The sequence below is a fragment of the Balaenoptera musculus genome, chromosome 10 (genome assembly GCF_009873245.2).
Source record: "Balaenoptera musculus isolate JJ_BM4_2016_0621 chromosome 10, mBalMus1.pri.v3, whole genome shotgun sequence".
Taxonomy (NCBI): domain Eukaryota; kingdom Metazoa; phylum Chordata; class Mammalia; order Artiodactyla; family Balaenopteridae; genus Balaenoptera; species Balaenoptera musculus.
The window spans coordinates 78,048,358-78,063,911 of record NC_045794.1 but is presented as its reverse complement, the minus strand read 5'-3'; the positions used below and the strand labels follow the sequence as shown (position 1 = coordinate 78,063,911).

At 47.2% G+C, this 15,554-nt stretch overlaps 1 protein-coding gene across 1 annotated transcript in view; it reads right to left on the bottom strand.

Moving 5' to 3' along the window:
* The window catches only part of PLXNC1 (plexin C1), a 146,184-nt gene that overhangs the window by 11,885 nt on the left and 118,745 nt on the right, over window positions 1-15,554 (bottom strand). The window contains exons 22-24 of the mRNA XM_036866611.1: window positions 14,720-14,897; window positions 12,357-12,460; window positions 2,148-2,202 (exon numbers count right to left, since the gene is read on the bottom strand). Of these exons, the coding sequence (XP_036722506.1) occupies window positions 2,148-2,202; window positions 12,357-12,460; window positions 14,720-14,897 (337 nt within the window). The remainder of the gene's footprint in view (window positions 1-2,147; window positions 2,203-12,356; window positions 12,461-14,719; window positions 14,898-15,554) is intronic.

Below are 15,554 nucleotides of genomic sequence, written 5' to 3'. Positions count from 1 at the left end.
GTGGGGTAGGAGAGGTTCAGGTCAGCTAGAGCTGGGGCACCTACTGTGTGCCAGGGGCTACTAGGCAAACAGCAATGAATAAGACAGACCTAGCTCTCACCTAATGGAACTCACATCCTAGCCAATGACAGAGACTTACTAATTACACAATTAATTATTTAATTAATATCCTTGTGATAAGGACCGTGGAGAAGAAGAATATGCTAGGAAAGTATCTAACAAGAGACGAACCTAGCCTGGGAGGTTCTCTGACGAAGGGATGTCGGGACTGAACCTAAATGAATGGATAATGAGCCAGGCCAATGGGGGAGGGGAATGGGTACAAAGGCCCTGCGGTGGGAGGGAAGGCGACCCCTTCTAGGATCTGAGAGAAGGGCAGCAAGGCAGAGGTCATAGAGCAGGTGGGAGAGCAGCACAGAGTGAGGACAGTCTGGGAAGAAACGAGGTTGTGAAGGGAGTGGCAAATGCAGGGAAGGGAAGGATTAAAGCACTTGGTTTTTTGTTTTGAAGATGAGAGAGACTAGAATACCTCGAAATGCTTGTGGAAAAATACAGTAGTGGGGGAGGGAAAGCAAGTGTAGGTGAGAGGAGAGATCAACGGTGGTGGTGGCATAGGAATGCTCAGAAGGTCGGAAAGGATGGTGGGATCCAAAGCTCAGGTGAGAGACAGGTCTTGCTGGGAGGAAGGGCAGCCCTGGAATGTCAGGGGAGCGAGGAGGAGGGAATGGCAGACGCAGGGAGGGAGGGTTAGTGCACGTTGTTGAGGGAATTCTGATTTCTGTTTTCTCTGTGAAGCACTGGGTGAAGTCATCTGCTGATAGGGGAGCAGTGGGGGTCAGAGCTTCAAGGAGAGAAGGTGGGATTATGGAGAACACAGTCGGTTGCCTCGAGAAGCAGAAGCACAGGGGGAACAGGCTACTGTGACTCCAACTGTGCTGTTGTGGGCCTTTCCCCTGTGACTGCCCAGCTGTAGGGTCAGGAAAGGTGAGAAGTTGGGTTCATCCAGGGCTGGGCTGGGACTTTCACAGAGTGGGTGATGAAAGGACAGAGGGGCAGGGGTTTGGAGGGTTAGGAGAGTGATCCAGTGTCCACTGGATTGGACAGGGAGGAAGCAGAGGTGTTGTTGACTGCCTCGAAGTCCCATGAAGTGATCCAAATGCAAGATCTCCAAATAACAAGCTCTCAAAAGACCAGTCATTAAAGCCTACAATACACAGCTCTTGCACTTATTACAGCACAAGGACACCAATCCCCCTAGACCAGAAGGATAGCCACCCTCTGCAAGGTGGTTTCTCACTATAGCCTGACGTAGTGATGGATGGGGGAATGTGGAGGGGGGCGGGGTTCCCCAAGGGGTGTCCTACAACCTACCAAGTTATCCTATTTAATTGGGAGCCCCGCATTCTTCGTTTGCACTCACCAGGTATTGGGACCTACCAGGCTGCTCCTAGCACTGAATCCAGGACTCAGAAAGCCCCACCTCCAGCTGTGTGTGTGAACAGGTCCTGTTGGTGAGGCCCAGAACCTTTCTGGGGGCTGAGGACTGACTGTCTTGGCGTGGATATAATTTCTCTGGAGACAAACCTGGACCCTGGACCTAGGGATTTTCTCAAGGCACTGTCACAGTGTTTTCCTGCCCCGAGGCTGGCGGGGAGGTAGAAGAGAGTTTAGAGACTGGCCTAGTTAACTTTTCCACAAAGCTCCCTCTGTAGTTGGTCTGTCACTAGGAGATTTGGGCTAAGTGAATTATCTTGTTTGTTCAGAGCTTCCAGGGCTGTGTGATAATCTGCAGGCTTCCCTCAGCTTGCCAGGGGGATCCCCTCGGTTAGCCCCCATCCTACTGAGGAGTTGGAAAAGAGTTATACGATGGCTAAGATTCTGCCCTGAGCTTAGGGTGCTTAATGACAGCAACTTCCTCAGTGTCGGGCAGCCGGGGCAACCACTGTTTACAGTTTCCTGTCCCCCTCTTTGCAGGGTTCACATTCTTAGGACCAGAAACAGATCGAAACGGCTTTCCTCCACTCTCTCAGAGAAGTACCTGACAACAACTCAATCTCATCTTTGTGACAGTACATCCAAGAGAGGCAAAACGTGATACTTTATAAAGTGGGGTGAGAACAAAAGGTTAACAGCATTATGTCTATTACCTGAAGTAAAATTTGCTATCTTCTTAAAGACTTTTATAGTGGATCCATTTGATATCTGAAAGCAAAGATAAAAAATAGATGAGTTTTCAAAACTTAATGTATTTCTCAACTTTACCCAGGAATTAGATGGCTGGGTGGATCTTATATTCTCTCACTTATTCAATCAAATATTTATTAAGAATTCCTATGTTTTGGGCACTGGAGGCTGGGGCTATAATGATGAGCAAGACACTGCCTCTGCCCTCAAAGGGTCTGCGGTCCTGTGAAGGTGGCAGACAAGGCCATGAGATGCGGGGAGGCAAGTGCTCAAAGGATGCTGTGGGGCCAACAGGAGGCGGGCCAGCCCTGGACCAGGGGAGGACCCAGCTGTGCTGGGAGGCACCTCAGCCTCCAGGGGGCAGGAGATGTTTGGGCCGTTTTCATTTTGGGGGTTCCTACTGTATTAAGAAATGCTGAAACAAGTTTTCAAAAACTAACCTATAAACTGGTGACAGAGCAGTTTCACATCCAGGTATACACCTGTACATATCCTGAGATAAACTTTGTAAACGCCCCGTACTGGAAATAACCATCAACAGTAGAATGAATAAATAATTTGGGGTATATTCATAAAACAGGCAATGATAAAACAATGAAAGTGAGCAAATTACTGCTACATGCCACATGCATGAACCTCACAGTGATAATGGTGAGCCCAAGAAGCCTGACAAAATGGAATGCATACCGTGTGATTCCATTCACATTTAGCTAAAACAGTCGCAACTATGATTTCACTGTTTGGAGAAGAGAAGGGGGGTGGTGATTAGGAACGTCCAGGAGGGAGCTTCTGTGGTGCCCACAGTGCTCTATTTCTTGATCCGAGTGGAAGTTATAAGATAGGCTGACTTTATGATAATTCATCCAGTAGTACACTTACAATTTGTTTTCTTTTCTGCAGGTATTTCTTATTTTTTAAAAGAAGCTTGTAAAAATCATAAAATTGCATATACTTTTAAATAAAAACTTTAAAATTGAAACATGACTTAAGGAAAGTGCTAATATTAAGTGTACAGCTCAAGAATGTTCACTTAAGCACATACTGTGTAACCATCACCCACATCAAGATATAAAATTAAATTTCAAGGTCCCAAGAAGTACCCCTATTAGGCTTCTCAATCAATAACCACCCCATCTTCATCCAGGGGTAATCACTTTTCTGACTTCCATTGCCATTGATTAGTTTTATCTGTTCTTGAACTTTATGTAAATGGAATCATTCAGCATAGGGTCCATATAAGGTCTACAATGTTTATCTGTGTTGTTGCAGCTACCAGTAGTTCATCCTTTTTAAATTACTATTATTCTATTGAATGAATACACTACAAAAAATTGCCATACGATAAAAGGAAAGAAGTATTGACACATGCTACAACATGAATGGACCTCAAAAACATTGCTAAGTGAAAGAAACCAGTCACGAAAGATCCAATATTGTACAATCCCATTTATATAATTTGTCCAGAATAGGCAAATTTATACAAACAGAAGGTAGATTACTAGTTGCCTAAAACAGGAGTTGGAAGAATGAGGAATGACTCTTAATGAGTTCAAGGTTTCTATCTGAGGTGATGAAAATGTTCTAAAATCAGACTCTGGTGATGATCGCACAACTCCGCAAATGTTCCAAGAACCATTGAATTGTACACTTTGAAAAGGTGACCTTTATGGTATATAAATTATATCTCAACACAGCTGTTAAAAAACTGCCACAGATTTTAAATGTACACATTTGACAAATAAATGCTTTTACCACACTGACACACAATTTCAACACCAATGTATAGCCTCTTTTGGAGATAAGGTCAAGAGTTCTCATCTGAGGCTTTTTGGGACCGTGGAAGCCGGGGCCCAATGGCCTTTTGTGCACCCCTTCCCCACACCCAACCAGGGGAAGAAGGCCTCTTCAGGCCAAGGGGGACTAGATGCTGAGAGACAAGGGAGCAGGCCTTGCTTCCTGGGAGGAGGAAATTGTTTTGAGGGGCTGGCCCACAAAAATGTAAGACAAAGGGGCCATAAGAAGAGGCAGGTCAGGGCTACACAAATCTTCACCTTCATTCTGGGATGTGGCTGAAAGATTAACCCTGTCATTTCTGAACATTCATCAGCTAAGTGATTTTTCCCTGCACTTGAAAGCGTGAAGGCTGTTCTGAATTCTAATATGAATTAGGACCTGGCCTCCCTCCGTTTGGAAAAAAGTAGAAACTTAAGAATTTCTCTTCTGGCCTGCAGCACATTGGTTATCAGAATGTACAAACCTGCTCAGCAAACACCAAAGGATTAAAGCCTAATCTCTTGCAGGTTGTCCCCACAGAGGAAGGAACACGCGAGAGAGCCAGCCCTAGAGGGGGCCCCTGAGCACAGGGTCCAGCCAGCTGTGTCCAGCCAGCCACTAAGTGCGGGCCAGAGGCCTCCAACTCCTGGTGTTCAGGACATTTTGTAGGGAGGGGGCTCTGGGCAGGGGCTGGCAGGAGCCCTCTGGCCTCTGCGAAGTGTCTCGAGCACGGATTCTAAACTCTTTTTTTTTTTTTTTTTTTTTAAAGACTATTCTTTTTTTTTTTTTTTTTTTTATTTATTTATTTATGACTGTGTTGAGTCTTCGTTTCTGTGCGAGGGCTTTCTCTAGTTGCGGCAAGTGGGGACCACTCTTCATCGCGGTGCGCGGGCCTCTCACCATCGCGGCCTCTCTTGCTGCGGAGCACAGGCTCCAGACACGCAGGCTCAGCAATTGTGGCTCACGGGCCCAGTTGCTCCGTGGCATGTGGGATCTTCCCAGACCAGGGCTCGAACCCGTGTCCCCTGCATTGGCAGGCAGATTCTCAACCACTGCACCACCAGGGAAGCCCCTCTAAACTCTTATTGAGCTCCTGGTCTCTGCCATTATTACCAAACATCCTCTCCTCTCCCCTTGAGCCATTCACTGAGCGACCGTGTTGGCTGATTTTCCAATTCTCCTCCATATTTTTTTTTTTTTCCTCCTCCTCCATATTTGATGCAATTAAAGTAAACGCTCTGTGCAGGCACCCCCTTAGCAATACTCAGATGCCGAGTTTATAAGAATGTTTGAACATAGTTTCAGAATTCCTCCCCATGAAGAGCTGGCTGGATATGCTCTGTTTCTAAGCCAATAAATACCTTTTTAAAAAATGAAGCTGGTGATTCATTCTGGGTAATTGTCAAAGAATGAATCCCAAATGGATCCTGATGAGTGTTGAGCCAGTACTCTGCTACTGTCAGATGCTTTGTTTCGCCAAAAGCAAGCACCCTTGCTCTACAGTCACAAACACCAAGGATGGGCCTTCCGATGAGAAGCACAGCCAAAAGTTCAAATGTCTTTTCAAGAGCTGGCAATGACTTGCTGCTGGCACAGTGCTCAGGCATTAAGACAGCGCAGACGCAGCTTGTACTGGGGAAATTTTACTCTGAAATTATCTCCTGAGAGCAAGTGTAAAAGCATTTTATCAGTGGACAAGTTGTGTGTGTGTGTTTGAGCATGTATGTGTGCAAGTGTATTTCTAACCTTCACAGCTGCTCTAGGGCTGGAACATTTTTCCCCCACGTGACACTTTTAACATTGTTGTAAAGACAGAAAACTAGTTTATTTACAGATGTTTGTGGGGGGAAAGGTTTCCATTTTCTGTTTCGCACAAAAGTCAGCTGCTGCTCAGTTAAGGACAGAAATGCCTTTTTGAAAAGTGCCACAGAATCCAAAGTGTTAAAACTATGATGCTGTTTGTTCCATTTGAGGAGCTCCAAATGCTTTCCTAAGAGTGGATCATTAATCCTCCCGTACTCCTGTGAGGCAGGGAGCGTCCTCTTGGCCCCTACTTTAAGAATGAAAACCAAATTAAATCAACGAAAGATTAATGTCACTAGATGGATCTGTGGCAGGAATGTTTCTCCAGCCCAGAGCAGAACTGGTACACAAGGCAATTTCAAATTAAATTCCTTCCAGTCTCATGGTGCTCCAAGATTCAAAACGACAACGAGGCCATACCCCTCCAATGATGGCTGGCCCGTGTTGGAAAGAGGTGGAGAGGACTGCAGACTTTTCCACCATCAGAATTAGGAGTTGTGACCACAAAGGGAGAGATGGACCCATGTCATCAATTTAAAGTTGCTCCTGAAATAAACTGACGCTACGGACTTCCCTGGGGGCACACTGGTTAAGAATCCGCCTGCTAATGCAGGGGACACGGGTTCGATCCCTGGTCCGGGAAGATCCCACATGCTGCGGAGCAACTAAGCCCGTGCGCCACAACTACTGAGCCTGCGCTCTAGAGCCCGCGAGCCACAACAACTGAGCCTGCGTGCCACAACTACTGAAGCCCGTGCACCTAGAGCCCGTGCTCCACAACAAGAGAAGCCACCGCAGCGAGAAGCCTGCGCACCACAACGAAGAGTAGCCCCTGCTCACTGCAACTAGAGGAAGCCTGTGCGCAGCAACAAAGTCCCAACGCAGCCAAAAATAAAAATAAATAAATAAATTTATTAAAAACAAACAAACAGAAGCTACATATCCTCCAAACTATTTGCAAGTAAAGGCGGGATTTCTCTGTGGTAAAATACTATCTTTATGCCACAAGTTGAAGATTATGCCATAAAAACAGATCTTCTAGAAATATAAGGTTGAACTTATACTTAACCTGATGAAACTGCCATTTTTGTAAGTAAAAAATGGTCAAATATTGGCAATTTCAAATGATTGAGCCCAAGAGGAAAGCTGGAACTTCAGCCTAAGAATTTTATGGAAAATTATGAATAGGGTCTGAAATACCATGATACTTTTTCCTTAAGTCTAAAAACACAATAGTCAATACAAAGCACCATGTGGAAACCCTTACTGGTATCTCTCATTCCTAAAATGGTATTTTGTGAAAACAGAATCCTATTCAACTAGCGTTGTCCCAGCAACCACTCATCAACACTGCTCTCCCCGCCTTCCCCTTAGCTCTTCTCACTGACACCCCAAGGCTGGAGGCAGATGAAAAAGGAATCTATTTTCTTCCTCAGGGCCAGAGGGATAACCTTGCTCAGGGATAACCCTCCTTCAGGAAAGGAGGCTCGGTGCTCATCGGACTGTTTGGAAGGGGCCCATCAGAACATTCTCAACAGACACACCAAATCACCCAGGATGTTCCTGACACCCAGGACAGAGCTCTGAAGGATCCCTGAAACTAGTGAAAATGACAGTACAGCTCCTGCTTCTCTCTTGTGTGCCTGGAATTAGCCTTGGGCCAGAAGCAAACCCCCTTTGAGGACTGCTGGAACCCTGAGCTGGTCGCAGGGAGGGAGCTTGGCCTCCACCAGTGTGCGGGCGATTGGGAACCTAAGCTCCCCAGGCTATTTTTGGGCTGGAGATGTCAGCTCTTGGATGCCTGAAAGAGGCCTCCCTTCTGAAAGAAGGTAACTACTGTCGCCTTCAAGGAATATTGGCCTTAAAGGAGGTCAAAGTAGGATCAGAAGGAAGCATTTTGATAAACTCACAGACGTGAGATTCATCATAAGATCTGAAGAGAGGTTGCCCTTTTAATTTTGACATCAGAGAAGGTAACTACCAGAATTTCTCATAAGCTCTCCAGCCAGGCTGCTTCAGAGGCTAGGAGCACGAGCTGCAAGCCTGGCTCTGAGCAAGGTTATCCCTCTGGCCCTGAGCAGGGCCACGGTCTCTGTGCAATTCCTTTTTCATCTGCCTCCAGCCTCGGGCCGTCACTGAGGAGAGCATGGGAGCGTGGCCAAGTTTCTTAGCCTCCCTGGGCCCAGAATGGGAATAATGACAGTGTCTACCTCACTGGGCTGTAAAGAGGACTAAAGGACTTACTCTTTGTAAAAGCTCCTAGAACAGTGCCCAGTATACAGGAAGCACTCCATGTGTCTAGTAAATAAGAATCTGAAGTCATTCATGCTGTAAGAGACCTTTAGAGACAGTCCAAGCCCCTTAGAGTCACAGATGAGACACCTGACCTGAAGGACCACTGACTTTACCCAAGCAGACCCTTTGGAACATTCCTATGAGCTTTAAATGTCATGTGAATGACAACTTTGGCGTTAGCAGTGACCACTTGGGCACCGGCGCGCTCCCGTTAGGAGGAACGTTCTTCAATGACACGGTGGTGAAACGTATTTTCTGCCCTCAAAACCTCACAGCTCAGAACGAGAGGCGTGATCTGTAGAGAGCATTTCCTGCCGGACACAACACCTGTCCTGCACACTTGATGCCACCCCACAGCTGCGTGTGGGTGCAATAACATGGTCCAGCAAGAGGGCACATGGCGGGGCAGGTGCAGAAAGCCTGGACTGGGAGACAACCACCCTGCTACAGTCACATCGGGCAAGCATCCCCACACCCTCTATACACTCACACAGACACACACAACTGATCTCAGCTCCAGAGCACCGCACAGTCCCCTTCACAGGGAACAGAGGTGGCCAGTTATGGAAGCACTAGGGCGGAGTTCTTTATAGTGGAGAAAACGCCTCTGGCTTCACGTGTTTGTAAAGGCATCGGCTTTACCCTTTGTCTGCACAGGACAGAACGAGACTGGAGCAGAAACTTGTCCTCTTCCATGCTCATCTGATGGAGAATGAGGGTAATAAAAGCACCTTCATCACAGGTTGTGTCAACATGAATCACGCTTATGCACATGACAAGTGCTGGGTACCAGCTGCCACTGTCATCACTGTGGAGAGCAATTGTGCCGACGCCCAGGGTTGGCAAGGATGCCATCCTGCTGGTGACAGGGCACTGCTGGCAATTTGGGACTCTGAAGGCAATCTGGTCCATGAGATGCTATATTTTTGCTGTGCCTTCAGATCCCCTCTAGAAACCTGTTCTTCAAATATACAGACAGTAAATCATTCAGAGGAGACCAGCTACACTCTATTTGCCCTAAGGACAGAACAAGGCAAGAAGAGAGAGGCTCACACTCCAGCAGAGGGGACTTTGTTTAGATAGTAGGAGGAACTGGCCGTCACTAAAGATTAACTCTAAAACCTAACTAATTTGGGCTAATTGGAGGGAGGTGAGTCTTAATCACTTCAAAACTCTGAGTTAGACCCTATTTTTAACTGAAATATAGTTTTTCACTTTCAAGCACCTACAGTGACTCAAACTAGAGCACTTTAGTAAATGAATAAGAGTGATAATTAGCATCCTGTCTCTTTGGAGGGAAATGTAAGTGTTTGAGGAGAAAATTTTTCTTTAATGAAAAAAGGGCAAAAGCGAGCTTCAGCTCAGCCCTGTCAAATTACTCCAAATTTTGATTGTGCAGGGGTGCTGCTAAATGGAGAACAGATTTAGGCGGCTGAGGGTGGTGCTGGATGCTTTTGTTCAAGCAGTGTTTGAAAACCAGGGCATTTGAGATGGTCCAGGCACAGAGAGCACGGAGCCGATGACCTCCCCAGTTTCCTTCAAGCTCTCTGCGCTTATTTGCCTTATGGCTTAGCTTTTTAAACATAAGGAGAATCCTTTAAGCCCTTGTGTCCTAGTCTTGTCATTTATTACCACCATGTGGCAATGCTAGGGTATGAGGCCAATAAATCATTTGGACGGGAAGTGACTACAGGCCGGATTAATTTCATTATCATCCCTAAGCAGATAGGTGTCTAGTGCAGCTGATGTCTCCAGTGAAGACTGATGTCCTATCTCTCCTGACAGTCTTCCCCTTGCCTTGCAGACGGCGGTGGTGGTTCTTCGTTTTCCCTGCTGGAGTGCCTTGGCCTGCCTTTTCCTATTAATGCCAGTGAGTGGCCACACCCCCTTCCTTTGGGGCCCACCCCATGCCACACAGTTGCCAGGGGACGTTGAGAAGCCTGACCAGGGTGGTCCAGCCCTCCCTGCACAGCTGAGCAAGGCCAGCACATTAGTCAAGATACGAAAGGAGGGCATTTGTGGCTGTGTTTCTGCCAGGCTTGCCAAGACAAGCTCGCTACCCAGATACAGGAAGAGGAGGAGACTGCAGCCGGGCTGCAACTCTGAACTTCAGACTGATGCCATAATAAGCCCCCTCTCCTAGGCACTTCCACCTCTGACTCCTTCCATCCGTTATATTTCCTCTGGGGCACTGCTTCTCCAAATATGGCCCGCCGATAGGAATACATACTTTCAGAAAGTTCCCTGGGGATTTTTATAAACTCCAAAGGCTAAGCTCGACAGCTCTTGGCAAGATGATCCCAAGGTTGGAAAGTCTAAGCTGCAGAAGGGTGAGCACAGGAGCAAGTTGTTCATCTGCCACGTTCCCTGCTGGGTGCCCTCCAGCAAAGGCTGCAGGGCCAGCACCCACCCACGGGTCACCCAAAGCAACTATTTCCAAACCGGCTCTGAGACCCATTCAGCCAAAGAGCCCAAGGCTGTGGTGCCCTCTGTTCCCGGCTGCTGTCCAGGAAGCTCTGCTCAAGGGAAAGTCTCAGCTTCTTTCTGGGTGAGGGGAAAGCCTGGCAGGCCCCAAACACCTTCTTGGTGCAGACACATCTCCCTGGGACTCACAGCCATGAAAGGCAGGGCGCCTACTCTCCAAGGGGCCTGGGAAGCCGCTCCCCTGTCTTCTCCGTCTCCGCAAGAGCATCTGTGCATCCGCCCAGCCAGCCCCGTGCCTCCTTGACCCCTCCCCTGCCCGCAGTCTCTCTCCCAGCCACACAGCACATGGTGTCCACCTTCTGCCCGTCTGCTTGGCTCCATCTCCAGGGCCACTGCGTCATTCCTGGTCAGCGTCGTTTCTCACCCGAAACTCTTCTAACGAGTCTCCCTAGTTCCAGGTTTGCACCTCTTATATCCATGTTCCATGCACAGCCACAGTCATTTTCTGAGACGCAAATCTCCCCTGTTTAAGATCTTCCAATGGCTTTCCACTGTGCTGGGGATAAGATCCAGACTCCTGAAGAAGCTGCTGGGCCTGCACGGTCCCCTTCTCCCCTCCCTCCCCACTTCTCTGGCCTTCTTCCGTGAGAAACCACGGCATGTACTGGTTAAGCCATGGACCCTAGAGCCCAACAATCTGGGTCCCCATCTTGCCTCTGCCACGGACTAGCTATTAGTAAACCTCCCCGAGCCTCAGTGTACCCATCTATAAAGCGGGTTAGTAATAGTCCCTGTCTCGTAGGACCGCTATGGATAGAATGAGCTGAAATAAAGGGAAAGGCAGAGGCCAGCACCTGGCACAGCACAGGGGCTCCGTAAACATTGGATGTTACTGGCTCTCACTGCCACCCCTGTCCCTCTCAAGTTCTAGCCAGTCTAAAAGTCTTTCTGCAGAAGAAGAAGCATGCGCTCCCTTCCCTGCTGGGTATGCTGGCCTGGTTAAGTTCTCCTCACTCTTCAGGTCTCAGATGAGTCACTGCTTCCTGCAGGAAGCCTTCTCGGATGCTCCGAGTCACAGCACTATCACACCGTGTTGTAGTAACGGTGCTAGTATTAGTAGTAGTAAGGTGTTGCCTTACTCCTTGTCTCCTCTTCCCTTTCCACCCCTTCTCTCCAGGGCCATAGGCTCCGTGAGGTCAGAGACTTGGTCTTTGTTCCTCTCACGTGCAGCCCCAACTCTTAGTGCAGAGTAGATATTCAACAAAGATTTGATAATGTTGCTGAATGACTCCCAGTCTGCCGGAGTGTTCCGAAATCTCCCCTGCGAACCCTCTCTCGTTCTGGGCAGGCTTCTCTGGCACTCAGCTCTCTGACAGATCACGTACTCCCCTCACCCACCTCAACACTCACCCAGCATGTGGGTCAGAGGCCAAGGAGGCATCGCTGAATATTTCAAACAAACAGGAAATGTAGATCTTCTTCAGAAACAAAGAACCCTACACAAAGGTCACCGGGTCAATTATGAACAGCAGTGCAACTTAGAACCTTTAGAGGCTCTGTTCAGTGTCAAGCTGAACAGTACCTCTTCCACTGAACAGGCCAGGGAATCTGGTAAGGGTGAAGTTTCCGACCTAAACCGCAGGATGGAGAGTCCCTGGGTTACGTGAAAATCGCAGGTCTGGGAGAGGGGGTACCGGGAAATGAGCAGACCACGAGCAACTAAGGAAAACTTCTGACCCAGAAATAAGCAACCTGCGAATGATTCCAGAAAATGGGTGAGAGTCTTGTAATAACAATTTATGTGGTCCTGGAGATGATCTAATCCAGTTAGGGTTGGGGATGAGGAAGGAGCCAGTGGGTGCTAGATCTTTTCCTACCTCGTAGTGGCCAATGGTATTCAGCTTGGTTATTCCATCTTCAAGAATCACAGAGGAGCTGTCAATATCCAGAAGTTCTTTGTGTCGTGTGCCCACCTGAAGCTCTGGGGGAAAAAAAAAAAGAAAGAGCATGTTGTTCTCTTTTAAAATGACAATGAGGAATGTAAAATGCTACCCTGTCACTTTTGCAATTATTATTTATATTGCTAACTAGCTAAAACAAATAAAGTGGTTTTGAAGATGTATCAGCCAGACTGGTAGCCTGACTTCTGTTTTGTTTTGTGTTTAGGGCTCTGACGTGTAAGACCACTTCTCCCCAAAGCTTTTACTCTGAGGCTAAGCCTGGAAATAAAGCCACAGGAAGACAAAAAAAATAAGGCATCCTCAGAGAGACTAAGCTCTTCAGAAAATTCCAAAAGCAAACCTGTACGCCCACACCTGTGTGTTCACAAGCAGGTGCTCTGGGAACTATCTTCTGTCGGTCCCCATGTGCGGTGTGCTGGTGGGCTCATATGCCAACGCCATGGGCTTCAACTCCTTTACAGAGGTTGCCAACTTGTGCCCTAGGGTCAGAATGTGGCCCATGGATGTGGGTTTTTTTCTTTTTGTGAACCTGCACAATGTTTTATTTATTATTATTCTAATGTCAATTCAGCACCAACATTTAAAGATTGGAAGACTGCACATAAAAATTCGGACCTGTGCTTTCTCTTTTAAAAAACTGGATCATCTGGTAACACTGACCACACTGGCCTCCATGGCAATCATGGGCTGAAGCTAAGTAGCACCGCCCCCTTACATGGCGGGTGTCTTTCCCCAATTAAGTTGGGTCCCACCATTTCCCATTATCCCAGGTGGGCTGACACCCCTTATTTATAATACTTCCTGTCCCTCTGGGCATTGGAGTTTGTGAGCCTCTGCTATAAGAGGTCTCAGCACAGCTGCTTCTCGTATTGGATTTTAACACTATTTATGGCTGGTTTCTAAGGCTTTGCCTTAGTTTTCTGGGGCTAGCCGCGGAGGTAGTTTGGAAGATCAGCAGACACGCAGAAGCCATTTGCCATCAGACTATAATGGGAAGCTTCTAGTGGGCTTGTCCTGCTCCCTGCCTCCGCTACATCGGAGGCCAGGAACACCTGATGGGCACAAACCCTGGATGGTGTGAGGATGATACTACGGACCAGGCAGCAGCAGGACTGAGGCCACCGGGCCGTTTCCCCATAATCCTCGGCTCCAAGTGGCCACCTCCTTTGTAGTCAGAGCCATACTTCGAGACGTAGGCTCAGGGCAAGGAAGTTGATGGCCCTGGGTCACGTCATGGTTTCCTGGCCGGGGCTGCCCTTTGACCCTGCGTCGACCCAAATGAGCTCACATGGTCTTGAAGTGCCCAATAATCCACCCAACAGAAGGAAGCAGAAGAGAGGTGGATGAGAGGTGCTTTAGTGGCTTTGCTTTCCTTGAAGCCAGGTCTTGGGGTTGCTACACATTTGCATGGTTTCACTCAAATGTGCCAGACCCCGCCCCCAGGCTTCTCGCAATGGCCTTTCAGCAGAGAGTCTGACTTAGAGGGCCTGATGGGATGATTTTAATTGCCTGCTTAGTCGAGGCTACAACTGCACATGGAGGAGAGATGAACCTTGTTACGCTGTCTGTCACTGTTGCGATTTTACTCTTTTTTCCTGTCCCATTATCTGCTATAAAATCCCACAACAGTCTCCTGGGAGGGCTGCGTGGAGCTCAACTTTAAAATGTTGATGAACATTTGAGTGAAGTGGAGCCCTGTTAGCTCGCTCACGCATATGCTCGCCTTTGCAGTATACCAATAGAGCCCGAAAATGAATTCCGAGCAGATGCCGTTTCATGTTGGGGGAGGATGGAGACTATACTTAATGCAGGATGTGATTAGCAGAGAGGAAGATGACCTTTCTAGCCTGCTGGAGTTCACACCCAGAGTCTGAGCCACCCGCTAATGACACACTCAGTATCACAACACACAAATCAAATGCCAATGTGAAATACAACACACACAGAGGGCCTGAGGTTGACACCTTTTTGTACTTCTTGATGCAAGGTGAATTCATTTGGTCTCAGGGTTAGCAATCTCATGAATCTGATTTACAAACATAATATTGAAGAAAAAACAAAAAACAGCATCTTTGAAGGATCCTGCTTCCTAGGAAAAAGAGTCATGATACCTGTGGGAGAACAATGCAGTCTCCTGGCCTCTAGACGTGCCCTCTGGGAACAACCCGGGCTAGTAAGCTTCACCAAACAGAGTTTACATGCTGGGGGCCAGGAGGGAGGGAAGGTGGAAGGGATGCTCGTCAGGGGATTGGGACAAAATAGCTCCCATATCGCCTTACCAAGACCAATTTCATTCAGCTGAAGTCCGTAAGGAGAGCCATTTTTGCTTAGGAATGCTTGGAAAATCTTTTCTTTGGCTTGACCTATGGTATCACAATCAAGAACATTGACTGAAATATTCCGACAGACATCTGCACTCTCATTTTCTGGGATTTTTTCAAAGGTGACGGTTAATGCCTGCAAGAATACAAACAGGTTTCCAAGTCTATTAGATAATTACAATCTGAAAGGCATTCATAAAAGACACAAACCTTGGCGAGTCCTACTAATACCTCTGACAGCACATTAGCAAACACCATATCGCATTATACCACTTTAATCTTTTTTCCATAATCCATTCTTTTCAGGGATAATGGAAAGGAAAACAGAAAGTTAAAACTCTCATTACAGAGCAAGCACTGAATAAATATATCTGAGAGTAAAAAAAAAATATATATATATATATACATATAAATATTCTAAAAACGGTGATTTCTAATTTCATCCTCAAAAAAGAAAAAAATTGGAAAGCTTCCACAGTAGATGAGGGCAGACTGGTGACTATCTTTTTTTATTACCAGGACCACAGAGTCCTAGTAGCGAACTTCCAGGTGACAGGAAAGGTTATGAGGTCTCCGTATTGATCATGCCAAAGAGGTCACTTTGTAATATGCAGCATTAACTACGGTAACATGCCTCTCCCCCTCCACTTTCAACAGCTTCAGCCAGGCAGTTTCTTGAGCTCTCATTAAAACACTGAGATCCCCACCCTGTACTATTATTCTTGCATTAATTACATTTCAGTGCCATTACTTATGGTTTTGTCAGTTAACATTCTCCCAGTGTGCAGCAAAA